Source organism: Pimephales promelas, chromosome 23, assembly GCF_988280905.1.
Source record: "Pimephales promelas chromosome 23, fPimPro1.hap1.1, whole genome shotgun sequence".
NCBI classification, from domain to species: domain Eukaryota; kingdom Metazoa; phylum Chordata; class Actinopteri; order Cypriniformes; family Leuciscidae; genus Pimephales; species Pimephales promelas.
The window spans coordinates 20630016-20655393 of NC_142791.1; the positions used below are offsets into that span (position 1 = coordinate 20630016).

At 38.3% G+C, this 25378-nt stretch overlaps 3 protein-coding genes across 3 annotated transcripts; 1 reads left to right on the plus strand and 2 right to left on the minus strand.

Annotated features, from left to right (window-relative positions):
• Window positions 1–2316: 2316 nt before the first annotated feature.
• LOC148969449 (GTPase IMAP family member 7) lies at window positions 2317–4976 on the minus strand. Its single transcript, XM_089126271.1, has 2 exons — window positions 4425–4976; window positions 2317–3947 (listed from the first exon to the last, which is right to left on the minus strand). The coding sequence occupies exons 1-2, from the start codon at window positions 4477–4479 to the stop codon at window positions 3184–3186; spliced, it is 819 nt and encodes a 272-aa protein (XP_088982397.1). The 5' UTR covers window positions 4480–4976; the 3' UTR covers window positions 2317–3183.
• Window positions 4977–6100: 1124 nt separating this feature from the next.
• LOC120472160 (GTPase IMAP family member 8) lies at window positions 6101–19831 on the plus strand. Its single transcript, XM_039662229.2, has 6 exons — window positions 6101–6431; window positions 6691–7285; window positions 7399–7475; window positions 17713–18310; window positions 18390–18439; window positions 18925–19831. Exons 1-6 carry the CDS (start codon window positions 6422–6424, stop codon window positions 19551–19553), a joined length of 1959 nt encoding a protein of 652 aa, XP_039518163.1. The 5' UTR covers window positions 6101–6421; the 3' UTR covers window positions 19554–19831.
• A 2921-nt stretch (window positions 19832–22752) lies between these two features.
• On the minus strand, window positions 22753–25168 carry pcna (proliferating cell nuclear antigen). The gene is made up of 6 exons (XM_039662241.2): window positions 24701–25168; window positions 24047–24144; window positions 23808–23875; window positions 23525–23719; window positions 23316–23439; window positions 22753–23241 (listed from the first exon to the last, which is right to left on the minus strand). The coding sequence occupies exons 1-6, from the start codon at window positions 24919–24921 to the stop codon at window positions 23165–23167; spliced, it is 783 nt and encodes a 260-aa protein (XP_039518175.1). The 5' UTR covers window positions 24922–25168; the 3' UTR covers window positions 22753–23164.
• Between the last annotated feature and the right edge of the window lie 210 nt (window positions 25169–25378).

Consider the following 25378-nt stretch of genomic DNA (forward strand, 5'->3'; position numbering starts at 1 on the left):
GCTGAAATGATTCGGTCTCAACCAAACTGACATCCTTTTCTATATATATATATATATATTACAGCCAACTCCTGCCCTGCCCAAAGAGAACAGTTACAGATTCACCAAAGAGAGAGAGCGCTCATTTTCTCTCTTCTTAGATGTTCAACATTAATCTGTAACTCACCCTCGTCAGCTGGTAGATCATCCGCGAGGTTAACGCCCCTCTCCCGATAATCTGCCAGCTCCATCTGAAAGCTCCACGAGCTCAACCGCCACTGAGCCTCAGCCCGAGCGGGAACCGGAACCGCGGGGTTCAGATGCCGCGCCCACTTCCCTCGAGAAGTGGGTCAGACGAGAGCAGAGAGTTCTGAAAGGAAAAACTCTCAGTTCGCGCAAAAAACTCCCTCGAGAGCTTCCCGCGAATGCTCTTCTCTCAGGCAGAACACGCACAGATCGTGTGAATCCTCCGGTGTCAAATATCTGGACACAAGTCGGCACACTCGCGCAAAGTGTTTCTCCACGTCTCTGCGCGCTTAATCGTTGATACTATCACACAGACAAACAGTCCCTGAAGACGAAAAGAATGTTGTCACGGTTTCAAGGCGCCCTTCTTATACATCCAGATTGACGCGCTCATCATTCAAGCTGATGATGCACGGGCTGTCGCCGGTCAACCTGATTACTGTGAGTTGATATTTGATTTCAGACACCTGTCACGCCTGAGGCGTTCCCCATAGCGTCATTCGACGTATTGTTGAGTTCCCTTCGAAAGGGAACCTGTAGTATTTTCGAAATTTGTTCAGTCTGGTTTTAAAGCTTTTCATAGTACTGAAACTGCGCTTTTAAGAGTTTTTAATGATCTTTTATTAATTACAGACTTTGGGGATTCTGCAATTCTTGTGCTTCTAGACCTCACTGCTGCGTTCGATACTATTGATCACGCCATTCTCATCTCTCGCCTAGAGCACTGTGTAGGCATCTGAGACACAGCCCTACAGTGGTTCAGATTGTATTTATCAGAACGATGGTTTTCTGTAAAACTTGGTGCCTCCTAATCGTCTACCGCCCCCTTTATGTGTTCCCTCAAGGTCCCTCAAGGATCAGTTCTAGGACCTCTATTGTTCTCGATGTAATTTTTCCCTCTCGGAAACATTAAAAGAAAACATGGTATTTCATACCATTTTTATGCAGATGACTCGCAAATATACAGTATTTACCCTTGAGACGAAACGCAAATAGTTCCTTGACCCCCCTACTTGAAAAGGATATTAAAGCCTGGATGTCTGTTAATTTTTTTTAATTAAACGAAGAAAAAACTGAGGTCATTGTGTTTTGACCAAGTCGGGTTTGTGCCGACTGTAAAGTGCTTTTACTTTGGTAACCTTGCTGTTTGTCTAAATTGTGCTATATAAATAAAGTGATATGGTATGGTATGTTTTCCACCCTCATATCGCCCTGAGATGAAAGATTTATGTATTTTTTGTCTGGAAAAAATCCTCAGATGACTCAAAAATCGTCATTTTGCATGGTCCAATGAGGCTAATGACTGCAGCCAGTGGTAGGAGCTGTCCTGCATGTTCTCAACCCGCCCATAGAGGTGGGATCTCACTCACAGAATGTATACATAGTGTCAGCCATCTTTTTTTAGAAGCTAAACTGGCAGGCTCTTGTTCTGTGGAGAAAGCTGAATAGTAGGGGTTACCATCCTCTTTTTCACAGACGTGTCCGGCCGTTGATGTCCGGGATGCAGCTTTTGTGTAGACCTATTTGGTCCCTTTTTAAAGACACTGCTTCAAAAAAAAAGTCAATAATATAAATCAGCTTATATATAAATACTCCTGAAGCTGTAATCCGGTGCATATGTGTGTGTGTTTCTCTCTCTCCGTTGTTTCCGCTGCCTCTCCCTTTATGCAGTATGTACACAAGTACATGCATATACACTATTACAAAAAAATTGCTTTGTAATAGACACAGGGACGTTTTTCTTAGAGAAATGAAAAAAATAGTGTATTAATGGGTCCTAATTAGCGGTGTAACAATATATTGTGTCACAAAATATCGCAATACAAAAATGTAACTATCAGATAGTGACAATATGTATTGTGTATAGTTCATCCAAAATTAAAATTACTGTGTGAGAAAAAAATCAAGTTTACAGAATTTGTGTCAGTACTACATTATTGTTGAATATAATGTATAATTATGCAATGGTGAAATATTTGTGGGTCCTGATGGTGCCAAATGTCTTATGTTACCAGTAAAAAGTGGCCTACATTATTTTAAATATATCTAGTCATTGACAGAGTGCAAGCATATTTGTCTAAAATAATTCTGTATTTTAAGTTTCAGAATCATTCTGGTGTCAACATTGTCCTGTGCACTGGGTTACCAACACCAAGTCATATTTATATTTACAGTCACATATTTATTTCCATCACCAACACCAAGTCATATTTATATTTACAGCTATATTTATTTCCACCCCGAATGTCATACCAAACTGATTCTTAACAGATGTTAAATGTTAGATAATGGTAACAAAAAATGCTTAATTATGTGGAAAGTTTCCAATGTGTCATAAAATTTTTATAATGCAGATGTCACACATTATTATTCATAGATTATAAATAAATGTAACCTTTAAGAAGAAAGAATGGCGAAGACAGGGATACATTTATGTCTACAGTTATATAGTAGACCGTTTTTTTGTGAATTCTAAAAATATTTTTTGACGCCTCTAATACAGTATATTAGGCATACAGCTAACTGCTAATCTAATGAATACCATCACTTATATAAAGTATTAAATTGTGCACAAAAAAAACTCAAAGTGTTAGAGAACACAGTGCCTTCACGAAGAAGTTCGCTTCCACAACATATTCATTCTGCAATGTGCTGCAGTGGTATATCTTAAATTTGAAATAACAATTTATTTTACCACAACAGGAGAAATTTTAAAACAATTGTAATCAATGTTAAAATGAAAATGCACAATAAATGTCACTGTGGAGGTCTTAACAACATTTGATAAAAAAATAGGATCAGGTTAAAAACTAATTCTCTCATCAATGATCTCAAGAAAACTACCGTTTTTGGCCACCTCTCTATTGAATCATATGTATACACTTTATAACATCACATAAATGAGTAAGGTGTCATAAAACTACCGCTGAACATAAACATGTGTCTGATTAAGTCTCTTTAGTAACTGCAAGAGCCACTATCAATAGCAAACTGTTCGTGAAAGCCTTCCATCAATATTTGCTGGAACAAAACGACTCTGTGGTCAAGAGCCCCAAGAAAGCTAAACTGATATTCCAGAAGCTCTGCGGCCGCTCTCTCCATGTTCTGTTGTTGAATTTTTTCTTCTGCTTCTTTAAACATGTCCTGAGTGAAGCATTCTCCCCCATTTGCTGACACCATTTCATCAATTTTCTTCAATAAGATATTCACCTGCACTCGCTTCTTTGTGTTAGTGTTATCAAACACAGTATATCTACTACCACACCCCTGGATCACTTTCCGGAGTTCTGGATGGCCTGTTTCTACATAGTCGTCTATTGTTTGACCATTAAGTGAATCTCCATGAGTGAAGACCACTACCATGTATTTTGAAGCTTCTTCTCCGAAGAGCTCTTGCAGGGCTTGGACAGATTTTTGCTCCTCAGCAGTGAAACGGCCAATTTGTATCACCAGCAGAAACACATGAGGACCTGGTGCTGAAATCTGAATACATCTTACTATTTCTCTTTTGATGAGGTCTTTCGGTTGGCTGGTATCCAAAATTCCAGGTGTGTCAATCACAGAAATTTCTCTAGGGTCATAGACAGTTGCTTTTTGGCACAAGTTCGTGACAGAGTTTGCAGAAGGGCTTGAGTTAAAAACCCTTCTACCAAGGATGGTGTTCCCCACAGCACTTTTTCCCACTCCGGTTTTTCCAATCATTACTATGCGACGAGGTCCTCCTATTGACACAGCAAAATGAAGGACAAAAAAATACAGTGACAATGAAACCTGTACACATAAAATCAACTGATAGAGGCAGGGCAGGACTCCCTGTGACATATTGTAGAGTGTTTTATTTGATGTCTGGCCCTAATGTAGCATATTAAGGTACATATTTGCTTTATGAATCAAATCTATTAAAATAATTTTGATCTACATCAAAAATTATGTCAAAACAATTTAATGTAAGGCATGACACCTATCTGACCTAAAACTTTGGTTTAAGTTAACTTACTATTGTATTTTTGTTTATTTTATTTTGTTTTAAGTTACTAAATAGTCATTCAACAAACAACTCTGTTTGCTTTTACAGACTTGACAATAGCCATTCAAACTGTTTGATCATGATAAAATGTTTCAGCAGTTGTGAGCTTTCACCAGTTGAATAGAAATCTTACTAAACAACCAAAAGTCAAAAGTTTTAACAGGAAACTTACTTCGATCAGGAGAATCGTGGCGACGGCACAGACACAGACATTTCTTACAGTCCATTTTGTTCAGCAACAGTTTCTCGACAATGACTGAAACAATTTTTTTTTCGACACTGTATTAGTACAACATTTTCTTGTGACGTCACTTGTTTATTTTTTTGCAAATGTACAAAGTTAGCTTTTACTTTCATTTGATCATTTTCCTGCTTCACCACATGACAGAAATAGTTGGAGGTGTTTCTCGCAACCTGGTGAACAGACTAGAAATTCAACATGCCAAAAGTGGTTAGTGTGGGTTTTTGAATGACTTGTTAAAAATTTAACTTTAAAAAACACTTAGCTAATTTCTGTACATTCTTTGCTCTAATAGTTTCTATATTTTTACTTTGTACCTGAAATGATATTGCATTTAATTGTGAGAAAACTGGTTTAATAATTTATAGGAGGAAAATCTGAATATCACGAATTCCACAAAAATATTATACAGTACAATAATTCTCAACATTATAATGAGAGGAAATGTTTTGAGCACCAGATCGGTACATTAGAATGATTTCTGAAGTATCATGTGACACTGAAGACTGGAGTAATGATGCTCAGCTTTGCATCACAGGAATAGATTACATTTTAAAATATATAAAAAGAAAGCAGTTATCTTAAACTGTAATCATTATTTACAAAATAACTGTTTTACTGTAATTTGATCAAACAAATACTGCCTTGCAAAAAAAAAAAAAAAAGATTTACTATTAATTCAAATTTTTTCTCAAAGGGGAGAGCGTGAATGTCCAGCCATTTGGAGGTGACTGCTGCAGACCATTTCCATAAACCAAGGCCAGATCCAAAAACCTGACAGTATAAAGGAGATGAAACCATCATACTCAGGTCCATGCATGTTCCTCATGATACTTCAAGACAAAACCATCACAAGAAGAGAAGAGATAGAGATAGATATGTTCCCCTAATTAAAATAGAGATTTAGAAAGTGAATAAAATAACTCAATAGAGACCAATCAAACTGATGAGAACAGCAAAACAAAATTCTAGATGAGGGTTATGTTTTCAGGAGCGCTATGAAAAGCCCTGAGCTGGTTCAACAGCAGTAGAAATCAGCTTAGTCCACTTAGTATGTTCTGTGTAACGGATTTGGTGTAAGATATTGCTAAATACAGTAAAGACAAAGTTATAACCCTATAGTGTAATGTCTAGAGTAACCAAAAGATGGCACAATAAACATATGCAAAACAATATATGAATCACTGTTCTAACACATTCTTTGGTGGAGTTTCAGGAAACATAGCTAACTAGAAGAAAAGTAGACAGAAACTGAGTTTGGTAAAGTTGTTTTTTTGCATAAAATTACCAAAGGCTATTTCCAGTACCTCCACCCACCACAGAACCTGATTTCATATCTATGTTGATCCTAGAACAACATTTCAATCAACCAATCAGATTTGAGGGACACATTTAAAGTTCATGTCAAGTTTATGCTTACAATAAGAGTTTGGTGCTTCTATTAGTGTTATTCACCTATCATTACCCTCTGATTTTAGGGATAACGTATAGTTAGGTTTAGGGAAATGGTTGATTAAATTTTTTGGACAGGAATGTTGTTCCAGGAACAACTAAATATGTTGACGCCTAACTCTGCATAATCAGGACGTGCCCATGCTCCCACCATTGCTTAGATATTTTACCTTTTTACCTTCTTTAGAAAGTCTCACTCTGTAGAAAATGATGATCAAAGCCTGACATTTTAGATTACTACATTAAGACAAACATTTTCACAAAAAACTGCAGAAGAGAACCAAAAGACAAGCACAGCTGTTATCTAAAATAGTGACTCGACGTGTTATGCCGGATTTTTGACAAGCCCTTTATTCTCGTGCATTTAAGACAAGTATATTTTTGCTTTCATTTATTCATGACTGTGCTTTCTAGAGTGCGTTTAATGATTCTTACTCTGCTCATTATTTGTTTCTGTTAACGTGGAATAACTCAACATGTTACAATGTAAGTAAGCTGCTTGTTTTTTAAATACATTTTAGTCTATTTTGTAAAATTGTAGTGATTTGACTTGATGGTTACTCATATTAATGGCATTAATTTGATAGTCAAGCTCAACTCTAACCTTGTTTCCTTGTAAAATAAAATGACAGGATTAAAGCATCCTTCTCAAATATTTATAAACGAGCAATGTATATTATGTCATCAAGGGTTATAATTTAAGAATTAAGTAAATTCCTAATCCAAAACTTGTTATTTGTTATAGTGGAGTATACAAAGGTGGCGCAATCAAACAGAGGCGACAAGATCACTATGGTGCTGTTGGGAAAGAACAGCAACAATAAGTCTATGATAGGGAACATCATACTAAAGGCAGAGCATTTCATAGCTGGGAAAGAGACATGCACAAGAGCTGAAGAAAAACTAGGTGATCAGATGGTCTGTATCATCAACACTCCAGACCTTTTCCACACGCCAAATCAAGATCCAGAAACTGACAGTATAGAAGAGATAAACCCCCAATATCCAGGTCCACGTGCGTTCCTTCTGGTACTGCATGACAAACAGCTCTCACAGGAAGAGATTGATATGGTCAGCCAGCTTAAAAAGAGATTTGGAGAGAAAATGGTGGAAAATACAATTGTTGTGATAATTAACAGTCAAGAAAAGCAACCAGGACAGCCATATGATCAGGCTGATGAGAGTCTCAAAAAACTACTAGATGAGTTTGGACAGAGAATTTGTGTTCACAACAAGAATGAAGACAAGAATGAGCTGACCAAACAGGTTATGGAAAAATGGAAGGCAGTGCACAAGAGGCAGGCTGTTGAAACAAACAAATCCACACCTGCTGATGAGCCGTAAGACATACACTTGAAAGTAGTGATTAGATCATTTTTACAAAAAATAAAAAAATACTTATAAATTCCTTTAGCCCTATAATTTGACCTGTAACATCATCTCAATCCTGCAGGTTATATGAAGACATGGATCATTATGAACCAATGAAGGAAATACCTGAAGTGTCAAGGATGCCTGAAGACAGCAAAAGTATTACTTACAGATTTCTTATTCAATTTACAGATTTCTTATTCAACTTACTTTTCTCTGTCATCCAAAAGAATATGTTAAAATCAACATGCTGTTTTTTCGAACCTGACTTTCACGTCAATCTAAAGTAGTCAAATAAGTTCAACACACTTTTTTATGTAAAGCAATGTTTTGGATGCTATTTTCCTTCACAATGTGATTTGAAATGTTTGCACATTCGAATTTGTCCAGTTAAACGTGTTTCTGGGTCAATACATTTTGTCGTCAGATTCCGGTCTGAAAATTTTGTCCAAACCCCTAAACCTAACACTAGTTGTAAGCCTAAATCTGACATAAACTGTAAACTTGTTCCTCAAATCTCATTGGTTGATTGGAATGTTGTTCCAGGATCAAAAAAAATGTTGATCCAGGAATATGTTGTACTTGGTGAAATCTGTTTGTGCGATGTTGCACGCGCATTCTGCGGGATCTGGTTTCTTCTCAGATTGCAGTTCACTACAATTCACTAACAAACGGCAACAGACACTTCAGGCTTTGTCACCCCATCTGTGCCTGTTGCCATCTGTCGAAGCTTGTTTTTGCCAAATATGATGAAACAGCGTTGCGTTAGAATGTCTGAAAAGTGATATGCTGTAATCTGGTGACTGACAGCATTAGTCTGCATCGTGTAGTGTGAATTGGCCTTAAAAGTACAAGATGATGATGAAACGTGTCTGTTTAAACTGTTTTTTAACTGGTATATTCTGATAGTAATAATAATAATGAAACTCACCATTTAATTGTACATATGCATAGGATTTTCACCCAAATCTTCAAACTACATTCACAAAATCCCTGACTCTTCTGGCAAAGTCAAACAATCGGCTCAAACCATTTTACCTGCATGTGCTCAAAATCTAACAATGCTTTCCAATCATACAAATCCAGTCAATATATAAACTGTAGAGATCATTCATTAAAAACTACATAAAAATGCAGAACACAGCATCTAGAGCATCTAATAACAGAAAAAAAAATTATATTGTATATACAGTTGACAAAATTTGCAATGAATTTTTTGGGGGGGAACTTTGAACAAGGGGGAATTTTCAAGCCACTGCCCCCCTCGCCCCAACACAACGATAAAAGCTTAAAATGTTCAAATTTATTGAAGTGAACTTTTCCCCACACTTTGAGCGGCGACTACCATCTGTAGTTAGGGGGCCCCCTAGTGGCGGCGGGGACCTAAGTAGCCGCTTAGTTAGCTCACAGGGATAGCCGGCGCACGCGGCCACGAACTACACAGTTTTGAACATACGTATTCACGCAGCCTTTCAAAAAACCAGGACATTCAGTGTCCCGGGAGAGTGCTTAAATTTCCCGGGACAGGTTAATAAAAAGAAGGACAGGTGGCAACCCTATTCACAGTGATAACATGAAAATACAACACAGATCAATAATATTGTTGAACATAAATGTCCCCAACTAAGCAAGCCAAAAGCCAAGGCAACAGTGGCAAGGAGTGCCAGAGTTTTGGTGCTATAGGAAAAGGAACTACCACCAGCAGTCGATTTCGATATTCTAGGTATTATCAACTGGCTCGATAATTTGATCCCCGAATGCCGTTCATACAGTTCAGAAGTTCGCTGAACTTCATACAGTTCAGATCACTCAGCACGACATTCGTGGTTTGACTTATCGAGACTATTTTTTAAGATGGCTCCTGTCTGTATACACGAAGTGAACTGTTTCCATAAAGTATCTTCTTATTAAACGGTCTGTACAAAGTTCTCAATGCTTCGTTTTGCATATGGAGCCTCATTATGTTACTGCGTTAGTGTGGGGCTATTTTGAGCCTTGTTAGTGGTATAAACTAGCGATTTCTTTTTACTTAGTCAATGCCCCCGTTACTAGCATTATACGCTAAAAAGTTTTTAGAGATAAAACACTTTACATTCGATTATCATGAAAACAAATCTCAGAGAACGGTTGACTATGTACCGATGTTTTATTAGACCAAAGGTTCATTGTTCGCCAGAATTCTCCTTTAACAGAGCAGCCATCAAGTGTTAGACAGTATTCTGTTACCAGTGGCGGTCTTAACATAGAGGCATAGGTAGGCGGCTGCTTGGGGCCCCCTACCAAGCGGTCGTATGGGGGGCCCCCAACCAACCTCAAAAAAAAAAAAAGAGCCCCTTATCATCATGAACGCTTCAAAGGCATGGTACATTTTTATTAATATTCTTAAGAAATGCATTGAAACATTTAAGTAGTGGTTAAAATGTCCAATCCTATTTTCACAATGAAATGGACTAGTCCTTAACGGTGAAAGATAAACGCGATAAACGCGAAAGATAAACACACTGAGACAGTGAGTGACAGGAGGACTGTGAGGTAAAGTTACACAAACAGAGAGAGACGAAACGCGAAAATGAAAAGAAGCTACCAAAGCGGATCAATTAAAAGAAAAAAAGAAAAGATGCCGATAAGTATTTGGTAACGCTGCCAAAGTTGATAAACTTTTTTATGGCTAACTTTACTACTGATACAGACAGGAACAACGACGACGTCCACAGACACGCACACACACACACACACACACACACACACACACACACACACACACACACACTCTCTCGGTCTCTCTCTCTCTCTTACACACACACACACACACACACACACACACACACACACAAACACACACTCTCTCTCTTATCTCTCTCTCTCAATTCAATTCAATTCAAAGGGGCTTTATTGGCATGAAAGTTTTTCAAACAATGTTGCCAAAGCATATACAACATATACAAATACTCTATACACATATATATACATATACATACACACACATATATATATACACACACACACACACACACACACACACACACACACACACACACACACACATACACATATATACAGTACATACACACATATATATATATATATATACATATACATGCACATACACATACACAAACACTTAACACAATATTTGGATATATCTGTGTGTGTGTGTGTGTGTGTGTGTGTCGATCACTCATTCACTGCCCCTCAGGTTGTGGCATGTTTGAATATATTGGGCAGCAAGATAAGTTTTGTCTCCTTCTCCCAGGAGAAAGTTTAACTTAGAAATGTCATCCAGGTCTATGAAATTTGGGATTATATAGTTAAATTTGTTAAAGTAAAGGTTCCTTGTGTCTTTGAACGCTTCACATTTTAGGAGAAAGTGCATCTCCGTCTCAACCTCACCTGTCAAACAGTGATCACACGTTCTGTTTTCTTTTGGTTGCCACAATTTTTTGTGTCTTCCTGTTTCAATTGCCAGTTTGTGATCACTGAGCCTGTACCTGGTTAGGATCTGTCTCTGCTTTCTATCTCTGACAGTAGAGAGATATTCTGCTAATTTATATTCTACATTTATATTCTTTAGATAACATTCTAGTCTACTTTGGCTTTTAGTTTCTTCTTTCCAATGTTCCAGATAGGTTTCTTTGCATTGTGCTATGATTTGCTTGACTCTGATTGGTGTTTGGACGGCAGTGTTGTTCTGAGGCTGCCCAGACTGTCTCTGATGTGGGGCAGTTTGTCTTAGTACCAGTTGACATAGGGGACTCTTTTCTGGGCTCAGCTCCTGGGTTCGGAGGGCCTTGGAGTGAAGTGTGTTTTGGGGGCTGGATTTCAGGTGGTTAAAAAAGTTGAGTGTTCTCTTTTGGATGTTAATTATCAGGGGGTATCTGCCTAATTCTGCTCTGCATGCATTTGTTGGTGTGTTTCTGTGTACGTGTAGAATGTATCTGCAAAATTCTGCATGAAGAGATTCTGTTGGGTGTTTGTCCCAACGGGTATAGCTCTGATGACTGAGTGGACCCCATATTTCACTACCATATAGCGCAATGGGCTGGATGACACTGTCAAATATTTTAAGCCAGATTTTAATTGGAATTTGGAAGTTATAGAATTTTCTCTTAATTGCATGTATAGCTCTTCGAGCTTTTTCTTTTAGTTCATTCACTGCCATGTTGAAACTCCCTGATGCTGATATGGTTATACCAAGGTAGGTATAGCTCATGCTGTGTTCAATGACATCATTATTGATGGTGAATTGATGTTTGTTCTCCTGACATCTTGGGCGTTTTTGGAAGATCATGATATTAGTTTTCTTCATATTTACAGCCAGAGCCCAGTTCTGACAGTACTTTTCTACGATGTCTAGCTGTTGCTGTAATCCTTGTTTAGTAGGAGACAGTAGAACGAGATCGTCAGCATAAAACAGGGACTTCACCTCTCGATCTAGAAGGGTGAGGCCAGGAGCAGCACATTGATCTAACTCAACAGCAAGCTCATTGATGTATATATTAAATAATGTTGGACTTAAATTGCAACCCTGCCGAACACCTCTTCTTTGGGTGAAGAAATCAGTTTGTTTGTTGCCAATTTTAATAGCGCACATATTTTCTAAATACATAGATTTAACTAGATCATACATTTTGCCCCCTATACCACATTTTAGAAGTCTGTAAAAGAGACCTTCATGCCAAATAGAATCAAAAGCTTTTCTGAAATCAATGAAACAAGAGAATATTTTACCATTTTTAGTTTGGTGTACATGTTTATTAATTAATGTGTGTAAGGTATATATATGATCAGTGGTGCGGTGTTTTGAAAGGAAACCAATCTGGCTTTTACTTAAGATGGAGTGTTCCTCAATGAAATCTAGCATTCTTTTATTGAGAATGCTGCAGAATAATTTGCCTAGACAGCTGCTGACAGAGATGCCACGGTAGTTATTAGGGTCTGATTTGTCCCCACTCTTATGAATGGGGGAAATGAGCCCTTTGCACCAGATGTCAGGAAAACATCCTGACTGTAGAACAATATTGAACAGCTTTAACATTGCAGCCTGCATCTCTGGGGTGCTGCATTTCAGCATCTCGTTTTTAATGTTGTCTGGACCACAAGCTTTCCTCGGCTGGAGAGATTTTGTCTGTGTGATCAATTCTTCCCAAGTAATTGGAGAATCGAGAGGGTTTTGGTTGTCTTTAATTGTCTGTTCTAATATTTGGAGTTTTTCTTTTACAAAATTTTGTTCTGGTCTAATTTGTTTAATTGGTATGTATTTGTAAAGGTTTTCAAAATGTGTTTTCCAGATATCACCATTTTGAATGGGTAATGCTTGTTGTGGTTTTGTGTTGAACTTGTTCCACATATTCCAGAATTGATCTTGATTAATGGCGTTTTCAATGTCTTCAAGTTTCCTGTGGGTATAATTTTGTTTTTTGTTCCTAATTGTACATTTGTATTTATTTAAAATGTCATTGTATCGAATGCGTAAGGCCGGGTTGTTTGGTTGGCGGTGTTTTTCATTTGCTATATTTCTAAGGTCTTTTCTAATGGTCTTGCATTCTTTATCAAACCATTTCTCAACATTTTGTCTTCTAATAGGCTTATGTTTCTGTTTTATGAGATCAGCTCTGATGGCTGCCTTATGGAATATCGTGTTGATGTCATCAGTCGCCTTGTTTACATCGTTTTTGGTAGGGACATATTGAGTTTGGTCATATATGGAGATGTCATTCATCAGATCAGGTGATTTGAAGGCCATGATGAGTTTGTCTCCACTGTCTGTGGCCCATCTGTAGCCAGGATTTAACTCATACAGCTTACTGGGTTCTTTTGTTTTGGGATTTAATTTGATCTGGGAGTTTGATTGATCTGGGAGTTTAAAGAACAGATTTATTTGGTTGTGGTCTGAAAGTGGGGATTGTTGTCTGACAGTGAATGCACTGATAGTTGAGGGGTCCATGTCAGTGATTGCATAGTCTACTACACTAGATCCATGAGCTGAGGAGTAGGTGAATCTCCCTAAAGAGTCCCCTCTGAACCTACCATTAACTATGTACAGGCCTAAAGCCCGACAGAGATGGACTATCTCCCTGCCACTTTGATTAATTTCACAATCGAGGTTGTTCCGATGGGTGAGGGTTGGTGTGTTAAACAGGGGGGCCTGATCAAATACATGTTTGTGGTTCTGTGGGTCGATGACATCAGGTTCAATTCCTGTTCGTGCATTTAGATCACCAGTTAGAAGAACATTTCCCTGGGCCTGGAAGTAGGCGGTTTCTGAATGGAGAGTATCAAAAATATCTTCTTCAAAATAAGGAGAATCAACTGGGGGTATATATATTGCACATAGATAGAGATCTCTATCAGTAATGCCAAGGGTTTGATCAATTCTCAACCAAATATGGGATTTACCCTGTTTTACTGTTGAGATTTGACTGCATAGATCTTCTTTGTACCACACCAAGATCCCCCCCGATGTTCTGCCCTTACGGATGTTTTTAAATTTTATAGAGGGCACCATGATTTCATTATATCCTGGGGGACAGTGAATGAGTGAATCATTTTTACACCATGTTTCTGTCAATATAATTAAGTCAACATCTTTTATAGATTTAATGAATTCAGGGTCTTCACTCTTCAGCTCAAATGTCGAGGAGTGGAGACCCTGGATATTCCAACAGCTTATATGTAATGAGCGCATTAAAACAAACAAAATGAACCTATATAGTAGGACAAAAAAAAAAAAAAAAAAAAAAAAAAACCTTCAATTATGTATCCATTTACAATATTAAATAAATATTTTAAAATTATAAATATTACCATTATACTAATTTCTAACATTGTTATTATTACAGTTACTAACTCAATAGATATATATCAATGTTATATTACCCAAATGATAAAGTGTTTTGTGCATGTATATCTTAGCTGGGCAGAAGTCGGGTACACAGAGTTTCCAGCATCTTCCTGATGTCTCCCAGCTCAGAGGCAGCAGGGGGAGGGGGGTTTGGCAGGGGGGTTGTGGCAGGGGGCGGGGCTACAACTGAAGAATAACTCCGTTGCTGTGGGTGGGGAGGCAGGTCAGGGATAGGTTGTGTAACTCTACTGTCTATGTTGTAAAAGTGGACGGTGGGAAGGGGTTAAGGAGGGGGAAAGTAGCCTTCTCTGGTTGTGTTTCGCCATGGTTAGGTGATGGGCGGGTGGGGAGGGGGAGGTCCAGACTGAGTGGTTGTGCCTCCTGGCAGCAGGGGGGATGATCCTGGAGTGGTGGGGAGGAGGAGGAGGTCTGGAAGGATCACTGAAGCGTGTAATTGAGGAGAGGGTAGAAGGACTGCGTCCTAGGGCCGTGTCTTTGAGAGTCTTCGCAAAGATCTTCACCTTCTCTTTGTGGAGATGGAGTCCATCATAGAGGTCCCAGATTAAAATGGTTGGGTGGACGGCCAGGTGTACATTGGGTAAAGTGGCACATCCTCTTCTGATCTCCATATTAATGTCATGGATGGCATGAGGGGGGATGTCTGTCCTAGGCAGCAGCGTGGAGATCACAATGCGGGTGTCAGGAAATTCCTTACTGGCCTGCTCTGCCATTTTCTTCACTGCCTCAGCAGTGCCTTTTCGGAGGCTGTGCAGATCATTTGTTCCTGTGTGGATCACCAGGCATTGAGGGCTCTTGAGGGTCTCCTTCTTTAACAGCTTCATTGCCTGACCTGTGGTGCTGCAGCGTTTAGAAAGCACTTTTTTTACCTGGAAAAAGCTTGTTTGTGTCCAGGAATTTCCCATTTGAGTCAACCAATAGGACCACTTGTGGGGCTTGTTCTTCAGGCTGAGTGGAGGCAGGCTGTGATGGGCAGAGCTGGTTGTTGGCAGCTGGCAGTGTAGGTGTAGAAGGAGCTGTCAGGGTGTTGTTGGGCTGGCTGTGGAGCAGAGATGGTGGAACAGAGACAAAACAAGGCTGTGGGACACTGGCAGGGAGAGTCTGTGTCTCTGTAGTTGTCAGGATTTCTGAGAGTTGTTCTGTCAGGTGTTGGATCTGCCTGGTGAAGCTCCTTTCTCTGTTCTCAGCATCTTCCTTTATTTTGGCCATTTGGGTATGAAGTATACTGTTCTCCTGCTTCAGTGCCTCTATACTTCCTCTTAGGCCAGATTCCAATGACTGGTTGTCTCTTTTGAGCTGTTGGAGCTCCTCTTGAATCTGCTGCACAGTGCTGTTTTGAGGCTCACACAGCCTGGCCAGGGTCAGCTCTTTAAATTCAGCAAAGTCCAGCTCCAATAGGGCCATATTCTCCTTTAGCCTGTTGGTAGAGGTGGCAGGCGTAGGAGGGGCAGAGATGGACAGGGTGGTGGGGTGTTCTGTCTCATCATCTTCACTGTCAGTGTGAACAGTCATCCTTTTGGTGTTCACCTCTGCTTTTAATAGAGTGAATGCATCTTCAAAGGACTCCAGGTTTTCTTCATTCCCCTGGACCATGACTTTTCCTTTGGTGTAGTAAGTGATGGTGAGAAGGGGGTCCTCCTTGTCCAGGTGTTCATCTTTGCAGATCTTTAATCTACCTCCTGAGCCGATTCCTTCACTGGATACATATGGGTAGTTGTTTGAAACAGTATCTTTCCAGATGTAGACGGAATCAGTGAAGAATATGAGGTTGTTTTTCTTTCTTCCATTCTTATGTTGGGCATAGTCAGTGAAGAGGATCTCTGGGTTTTCCCGTAGTGTTTTCTCCTTGTGTTTCTCCCTAGCTGCTGCACTTTTACATTTGACAGGGTATTCAACCTCTCTGCTGGGAGCTGTACTGTGCTTAAATGCCTTCTGACACGTTTCCATGGTGACCATTTGTTTACTCCAAACCGATGGCTATGCTATTTTGTTGTTTACAAGACTTCAAAACAGTTATTTCTTGTTCTTTCTTATTTTCTTCTTTGTTTTTGTTAAATATATCTTCTGTTATCTCTTCTGTTATTCTTTAGCTCAGTTTATTTAGTTTCTTAGGCAGTCAGTAGCCCAGTCAGCTGATGACAACAAGCTGAAACAGTTGATAGCTCCCTAGTTTACTGTTTAGCTAGTTGTTTTGATTTAAAATTAAAGTCAAGATATTCACTTATATCTTCTGTTTTGCAGATTATTAAATGTACCTCTTCTTTAGAGTCATCTGTGGAGTGTATTTGAAGGTTTTTTTTCAGAAATGTCCCACTCTTTAGGTCCAAGTTGATGGAAATATTCAGGAGCTCATTTTGATGCAGCCTTTTCTCTGCATTCCGAAGTCTCTCTCTCTCTCACTGTCTCACACAGACACACACACTGTCTCCCCCCCTCTCTCTCACATACACAATATTTTGTCCAAGTATATGGCTGTTTGTGAAATTTTGCTAAATATGTACTGTAACTGTTTGTGATAGATATAAATAAATATAGAACTGCTTGTCTTGCTGGTTATATTGATATTGATTTGATCTTAAAAAAAGAATAAACAGTGCTGGTTTTCCTTGCATTTTGGCAAAGACAGGTGTTTTGTAGTGCTACACTTTGTGTGTTCTCTGCTTTCCATCTTCATTTCGGAGTAAAGAAGTATGCAGGGTTTAAAGGGGAAGGTTTATATTCTCCTCTCCAACCTTTACTTACCCGTAGATTAGTTTTACCTGCCTATCCACCATTCATTTGGTAATTTTTTTTCTGTTCTCTTTTAAAAATCGGATGGGGAGGCGCATATATACCTACATACCGTCGCCTTGGGCCCCCAATTTGCAAAATCCGCCACTGTCTGTTACGTGTGGAAGTTTTTTGTCCAATAATTAGAATCTCTGTTTTTTTTTCAGAATTTAGTATTAGGAAATTACTAGTCATCCAATTTTTTATATCATCTATGCATTCCGTTAATTTTGTGAATTGGTAATTTTCATTACGTTTTGAAGAAATATACAGCTGGGTACCATCAGCAAGCAAAGAAAAAAACCTTCTCGTGTGCTAGATCCAGTCTTGACAAAAATCCACACCTAGCTCTTCCTCTTCCTCCTCATCCACCACCTCTTACACATACTCTTCCTCCTCTCCCTCTCAGATCGTTTCCATCTATTGTTGGTGCCATCTGTGCTGTATATATTTTGTACAGTTGGTTTGATCACACTATTAGAAAGTGTGCTGTAGTTATGTTTCACATTTGCTATTTGTGCTTACCTTTTTGCTATACAAGGGCATCACAGTGCAAAATGTGCTTTAGTGAGTGAGAATGAGTTTAGAGTTTTGCAAAAATGTGCATGTTATTTGCAAATGTTGTCTAACTGCCTGAATTTGTTTAAGGTTTTGCAGAAAGAGTGATTTATTCAACAAATGGGTTTAGGCCTTTGAGAATTTGGTTCGGAGAATGGGTTTTAGTGTCTTACCAATTGTGTTAACTGTAATTGTTTGATTTTATCTCAGAACAGACCATCCAGACGTATGGAGGTGAATGCAAGATGACAGTCATCCTGCTGGGAAAGAACAGCAACAATAAGCGGCTGATAGGAAACAAAATTCTTGACCGAGATCATTTCCAAACAGAAAAATTAACTTGTGAGAAGATTGTGGATAGTGTTGCGGGTAAGACACTCTGTATTATCAACACTCCAGACCGTTTTCATAAACCAAACTCAGAATCAGATCCAGAAGCTGACAGAATGGGGGAGTTGAAGCCATCATACACAGGTCCGCGCGTGTTCCTCCTCATACTCAAGAACAAAATGGTGTCACCAAAAGTGATGGAGATGTTTACTGAACTGAAGAAGAAGCTTGGACAGAAAATGGTTGAAAACACAATTGTGCTGGTAAACAGTGAAAAAACGTTACCTTCAAAATCAACAGACAGACTAGAAACCTTCAAAAAATACTACTCCAAAGACTACTCCATAATCCTGCATGAGTGTGGAAACAGATTGTGTGTTTACAACAGAGACATGAAGAGAGATGAACTAATCAAAGAACTGATGAAACACACAGAAGGCATGCAGACAACCCAAACATCTGAATCTGTCAGAGAAATGTAGGTAATACATAGTTATGATGAGCAGCAATAATTTAATTAATTTCTATAACCCTATCAATCACTCTTTCAATTCCAGAAGGACACCTGACAATATGAAGACAAAGCAACCAGCACCAGACAAAGCAGGTAATAAAACGTTTGAGTTCAGCCTATATGAATTAGAAAATATCACCTATGCACTAGTAGATAATAGGCTCTATGCACAACTTACTTCCGCATTCTGTAAAACAGATCGCATCGCTTCCGGTTCAGGTCTTTTGTATGTGCTTCATTTTTGCGGTTATACTCAAGATAACTTAAAAGGAGTGAGCAAAAGATTAGCATAACCAATGTCCCTCACATGTGCAGATTGATATTTAAACGTTTTATATTTTTTCTTCTTCACATAAAGTTTAGATATTTAAATGGAATAAAACACCTTTAACAAAGTGAACTATGTAGGTTAGCTGACTACCTTAGATATCGTAGTCAGTTCTTACGGCCGTTAACACTTTCTCTGAGCGGATGCGATGAGACCCGTTTTCCGGTTTGGTCATGTGACGCTCGGCATAAAACCTATAGTTTGGTATATGCTCTGGCTGTGTTTTCTAACTAATTCTATACATCAACAGCCGTGCATCAGCCGAAACCAATGACCATTGTGCTACTGGGACAGACAGGAAGTGGGAAGAGTGCGACAGGAAATACAATTCTGAAAAAGCAACATTTTGAATCACGTGCCAGTTCTATGCCAGTAACAAAAGAATGCCAGATGGCAGAGGAAGCTGTCCTTGAAGTGCAGATTAGGGTCATAGACACCCCAGATTTCTTCAGTGAAGACCTTAAAAACCAGGAAGAGCAGATAAAGAAGTGCAAAGAGCTCACACAGCCAGGGCCTGACATATATTTGCTGGTTATGCAGCTTGGCCGTTTCACAGATGGCGAGAGAGAAGTTCTCCCACGTCTGAAGAAAGAGTTTGGCGAGGATGTGATTTCAAAGATTGTGATTCTTTTCACTGGTAAAGAGAAGCTGAAGAACAGGACTTTAAGTGATTACATCAATGGAAGTGACAAAGAACTTCAGGAACTGATCAAAATCTGTCATTCAAGATGTCATGCATTTAACAACAATGACAAAAGCCATCATCAGGTGAAAAAACTGCTGGAGATCATTTATGACATGCAGGGAATTATGGCCATGGCAAATCATCACAATTATAAAAAGAAGCATAAGGAGAACAAAGACTGCAATATCTTATAAGATATTGAACTGTGTCTATGTGCACAGCTAAACTGTCCCCTAAGTAAACTGAATCTCACAAAACCTTACTGTGGGGACACTCTCAAAACATGATTTTTTTTTATTTATTTTTTTTGTGTACGAATGTAAAGATTTTATTTGGGTTAGTCTGAACAGTTGTTAAAATTGTGTAGGATTTATTATTAAGGTTTGTTGGTGTTTATGCTTCCAATCAATTTTTGTCTATTTTTACAATTGCTAAATGCAATTGTAACGGCTAATTCTTCGAAATATTGAAGTATCAAAATAAAAATAACATTAAACCCTGCATATGAGTCCATAGTTTCATCATGTATTTATATACAAGAACATCACAAAGAGATGCAATGACTCTTTTGGTATTCTTCACAAGATGTCTTTAAAGTGCAAATATCCAAGCTATAGAGGCCCTGCAACCAGGTTACTAAAATGCCCAAATTTAAATTAAACCACACAGCTTCTCGGCATGTTTTGGCTACACTAGATGTGGACCTGTGTTTGTTTCTCCGCCTACATCACTGTAATGACACCAAGCAAAAATTGGTTTCAGAGGCGTTTTCTAGTAATCAGATCATTTGTTGCGAATCGATACTTTAAAACAGTTTGTTTCAACTTCATAACCAGATTTGGGGCATGTCCTGAAAGGTCCTAAAGAAGAATAGCACACACAGGGTTTTTTTTAAAAAAAAATTATTAATAAGTGTTTAATTAAATTTTTATAAAGATCAAAATCCTTTTACTTTAAGGCTCAGCTTGTATGTTTTCAGATCATTATGAATAGGACATCCTTCGATAAATCTGAGAGATGACTCGAGAACCCAGCAGACTGATTCATGAACGGATCGTTCAGGGTTATGTTTCTCAAAAGCATTGAACCATTGGTCTCCATTACCCAGACCGGTTTTAAGACCCGATTCAATAAATTCACTGAAAAGATCTGACTTAAAGGGATAGCTCACCAAAAAATGAAATTTGTCATTTACTCACGCTCATATTGGTCCAAACCTGTATGAGTTTCTTCCTTCTGTTGAACACAAAAGATATTTTGTAGAATGTTGGTAGCCAGTTGATGGCACCCATTGACTTCCATAGCATTTCTTAGGAAGGAAGGTCATTAGCTGACTAGGTCATTGGCTACCATTGATGATCTGGGGCCCGTTTCAATAAGGAGGTTCAACCAACTCTGAGTTAAAGCTTGAACTCAGAGTTGACTTACCCTGAGATGGGAAACTCTGAGTTTTCGGTTACAGAACAGCTGAAATGAGTTAGTTCAATCAACTCTGAGTTGACTGACTCTGAGTTAAGCGCGTGCACCACAGCTATAAAAAGCCATTATCAATGGAGCGCAGATATTATGAGTCACCATGGCAACAGCGCCAGACAAAAAGAGGTGTTGGGTATAATTAATTACCAAGTAATCTAAATATTGTAATTTAATTAAAGGGATCACTCTTAATTCTTCTTTAATTTAAAATAAAATATGATGCAATTACATTAAATAGGCTACTGCATAAACTATAGACCAATTCAGTATAAAACAAAAGTGGATTTACTACATACATTTTTAAAAGGTATATTTTTATATAACCTTCTCCCTCTACACACTTTGATCAATTCAAGAATAATTCATGCAATTGTATTGTTAATTTGAAAGCATTAAAAGTGCAGTTTCTTGTCTCTCCTCCTTGTATTAATCAAGTGGTTGAGGTTGATATAGGATTTAGTAATATGTAGACCAATACTTTCTAGAGATAGTAATTATTACATTAATCTAACTACACCGTTGAAGATGTCATTTGTTGTTAATAATTCATAACTATTTTAGAGTAACTGTTATAATATCAGAGGTGAAACTGGAAGAATGTTATTCAACCTAAAGTAGTCTACTAATACTTTGATACATTTTTACTTAAGTAAAAGTAAAAATACCAGTCTAAAAAATCTACTCAAGTAAAAAGTAGTTAATTTAAAACATGAGTAAAAGTTGCTGAGTAACTTGTTTAACAGCGGGGGTGGGGTGGGGGACTCCCCCATGTGGGGTTGTAACGTATGAGAGTTTCACAGTATGAGAACCGTCTCAGAAAATATCACGGTTTATGGTATTAAACAATTGTTAAATATATAAACTGCATTATTAAATTACGGTTATTATTTTCATCAGTTAAAATGACAGTTAAATACATTAAACATTTGTTCAATACAACATAATATCAACTAACTTCAATAATTGATTATGATTATGATTGACATCTTATTTTTTATCATTAATAACTTATTAAATTTTATTAAAAATTTTTCAATGATTTAATAGAAATATATTATCCAAAACAGTGGTAATCAAATAAAAGTTTAGCAAATGTTTTAATCCTTTTATTTTTTGGCAAAGTGCTGCAAAACAGATTTAGTCAATTAAACCATGGACAAACAATATATATATTCCTTAAAGAATGTGTAAATACATTTTAGTATTATTGTTGGTGTTCCACAAGAAACTCTGGGTTTACTGAAGAAAACCTGCTCCCGACCAGGTTAGGTTCACAGAGTAAGTTACCATGGTAACTGACTCTGAGTATAAGTTACCTCTCTTTCAGAAACGGGCTTGACTTACTCTGCTTTCTCGGGTTTGATATACCCCCCTTTCTGAAACGGAAAACCCAGAGTTTCCCTCATTTCAGGGTCAACATACTCAGAGTTTTCACTTAACCTCCTTTCTGAAACAGGCCCCTGGTGACTGAGATTTGTTTGTGTTCAACAGAATAAACACTCAAACATGTTTAGGGCATCTTGAGAGTAAGTAATTTCATTTTTTGGGGAGTGAACTAACCCTTTAAAGAACGATTTTTTTTAGCTGCAATCAAACATCCAGCATCTTTTGTCTTACAAATGGAAATGTTTATCTCAATTAGATATGCTATTTCAATTACATTTTCTCTACATAAAAGTGCCAATTCCCATTTTAATCAATAATTAAGACTATGAAAAGGGGATTGTTTTCATGATGAAGCTTGAGCAAACATATCTAACTGCAGTAAATGTTACGCTGGCTCCCTCTAGTGGCCAAACTTTCAAATTGTTCCAAACTGCAAAGTTCAACAATACATTAAACATTGTTTTAGAATATCTAAACAGCTTCATCTTTTAAATATCAAGCATCTTGTAACAGGAGATACACAATCACAAATCATCATTACAAAAAGTTTTATTTATGGTTGACTGGATGAACAGTGTCCAACTAGCATATTTACAGACAATAATCTATACATAAGAATGAGCAGTTTGACAAAAACCTGAAATGGAATAAAGAGGGACCAAGTTTGAGAAAATGAGACCAAAGTTGAGTCTGTATGCTACCATAAGTACTCTAGATTCAGCCCACAGTGCCTGGTAAAGCTAAGGACCAAACTACCATAGTGCACCCATTTATCTGCCAATCATATAAAATGGCTTAGGTCACAGAATTGTGAATCCATTGAACTGGAAACCACAGCAGACACTGAGTGGTAAAATTCATTTTCTCAAAACATCTATCCAAACAATTTCTTATATGCAGAATTAAATCCCACAGATGACAGCCTTAAGTCTTCTACTTGGATTTAGGAGGATTCTTCATCAATCTTGGGTGCCAGGTAGTATTTGACGTGTCCCATGTCAGCAATCTTGTACTCAACCACTGCAGGAGGAAAAGGACCATCAATCATTTCAATTCAAAATGCAATGTAATGAGCATGTGACCATTTTTCATACCTAGTGGAATGTCTGCAGACATGCTGAGTGTGACTGTCTTGGACAGAGGAGTGGCCTTGGTGAAGAAGTTCAGGTAGTTCAATGCAAAAATAAGCTGCACTGGCTCATTCATCTCAATTGTCACCTGTGAGGAACACAGTGTTGTTAATTACCCTCATAGATAGTGCAGACTTTAGTTAGTTATGTTGTCAATGTTAAAAAAATGTTACCGCTTCATCCTCCTTGTCGACACTGCTGGTCTGTGAAAGCTTAACATTGCCTGTACCCAGCTCTCCACTGGCAGAAAACTTCACACCATCCTTGGCACATGAGATCATGACGGCATCGCCAATTTGCGACAGATCCCTGCAGATTCTGGCGAATTCACCAGAGGGCATCTTCACCACGCAACTGTATTCCTGCTCCTGAGGTAAAGAACAGAACAAAACATGACCATTGGAGAAAACATGCACAATAATATCAGAATTAAGCATGTTTAATAAAAAGCCTCACTGGAATGCCAAGCTGCTCCACATCCAGATCCATCAGTTTCATCTCATAGTCGGACACTTTCTCCTGATCTACAAACACATTCAGAGATCAGCACCGACTCACTCTAGTATAACTCATGGCTTGTTTTTATTGATAGTGAGCTTTAATCTAGTTTATTTTAGCTCTATGTCCTGGATATTATGATTCCCGGTATCAGATTAAATGCATAACTAAATTTAAATTTAGTCTTATGTACTTACTGAGTGTTTCAAAGACCAGTGCCAAAGAGTCTGCATTGTCTTCTGCCCTGAGCGTGATGATATCTTCATTTCCAGCACACTTCAGAATCTTTGACATGCTGGAAAAGAAGAACAATTCCTTTCAAATTAATGAACAGGCACTTTTTATTGAAACATGTAGAATGACATTCTGAATAAGTTTAAAACAAACACGTTCTTTGTATTTGTAATGTAAAACACATTACAGCCACGTTGAACCACTTTTATTTTATAAAACTGTATATTGGTTGTTCACAATTCTTTTTAATTAAGTTTTCTTTGTCTAACTGTAAAGCCATAGTCATTTAGCAACCCGGCTTTATTTCCCGCCAACAAGCTTGAGCGCGCGTAAATGACGTCACGACCAGCAGTGATGGAAGAATACAGGAAACACTCTGCGCGCCAAATATTGCTAGTACTGACATAATTAACACACATTAACGGCATTAAACACATTCGAACTATATATTTCTAAACTAACTGTGAATGAAGACATTTTGTTCTACATCTTAAAAATGGCGGGCAGCTGTTTGCTCGCGCAGTCAGGCATGTACAGACATGTTCAACTTGCACTTTCTAAGCGTTTAGACGACAAATAATGAGAAAACAACAATTAATTTCAAGCATTAACGTTACCTGCTCAAATTGACACCCATGGCCAGGTTTCTGTCGCAGCGGTAGGAGTCGAACCCATCGCTCCGGAGTGTGAGCTGCACCAGAGACACATGAGAGGAGTCCATGCTCTGCAGAGAGATGCCTGAGGAGCTGACATCCCAGCAGGCTTCGGTGATGAGGTCTTTCAGAGCCTCCAGAACCTTCTTAAGGATTGATCCTTGAACGAGACGTGCCTCAAACATTGTGCTCCTTTTCTTATGTGAGAAAGAAAAATAGTTATATAAATCCTGTTATGACACAAGCGCGGCCTGGTTTTCTGCTTGTCTTCAAGTGCAGGAACGCTGTACTAGTTGTCTATCAAAGTATTTTAACGGTACCAAGTATAAATCCAAAGACTGTAAAAGTAGTTAACACTGGTTTATCTGTCCTGTCTTCTCTCGAGGCTCTGAGTGTAACTGCGCGCGCTTTTGCTGGAACTTTGATAAACTTACCCTCTCTTGCCTTCGTCATTTCCTCTGACGCTTGACTCCTCCTGGAAAAAGGACCGAACTGCAGCCGTTGACCACAAGAGGGCGTTTCATACGCATTTGATCGTCTATGCATTTGATGTGTTGCGTCAGCTCGTCCTTTGTCCTATGCCTTTGTCAAACCAGTAACTCTTAAAAATCACTTTTTTTGAGAATGTTTAATGACCGAAAT

Excerpts from the sequence above, each read along its gene's own strand:
- LOC148969449 (XM_089126271.1), bottom strand. The coding sequence starts at position 4,479 with ATGGACTGTAAGAAATGTCTGTGTCTGTGCCGTCGCCACGATTCTCCT. Across the intron at positions 3,948-4,424 it reads CCACGATTCTCCTGATCGAA|GAGGACCTCGTCGCATAGTA; the intron begins GTAAGTTTCCTG and ends CTGTGTCAATAG.
- LOC120472160 (XM_039662229.2), top strand. Across the intron at positions 7,286-7,398 it reads TCCACACCTGCTGATGAGCC|GTTATATGAAGACATGGATC; the intron begins GTAAGACATACA and ends TCAATCCTGCAG. Across the intron at positions 7,476-17,712 it reads GATGCCTGAAGACAGCAAAA|AACAGACCATCCAGACGTAT; the intron begins GTATTACTTACA and ends ATTTTATCTCAG.
- pcna (XM_039662241.2), bottom strand. The coding sequence starts at position 24,921 with ATGTTTGAGGCACGTCTCGTTCAAGGATCAATCCTTAAGAAGGTTCTG. Across the intron at positions 23,876-24,046 it reads ACTGGTCTTTGAAACACTCA|ATCAGGAGAAAGTGTCCGAC; the intron begins GTAAGTACATAA and ends ATGTGTTTGTAG. Across the intron at positions 23,242-23,315 it reads GTCTGCAGACATTCCACTAG|TGGTTGAGTACAAGATTGCT; the intron begins GTATGAAAAATG and ends TTCCTCCTGCAG.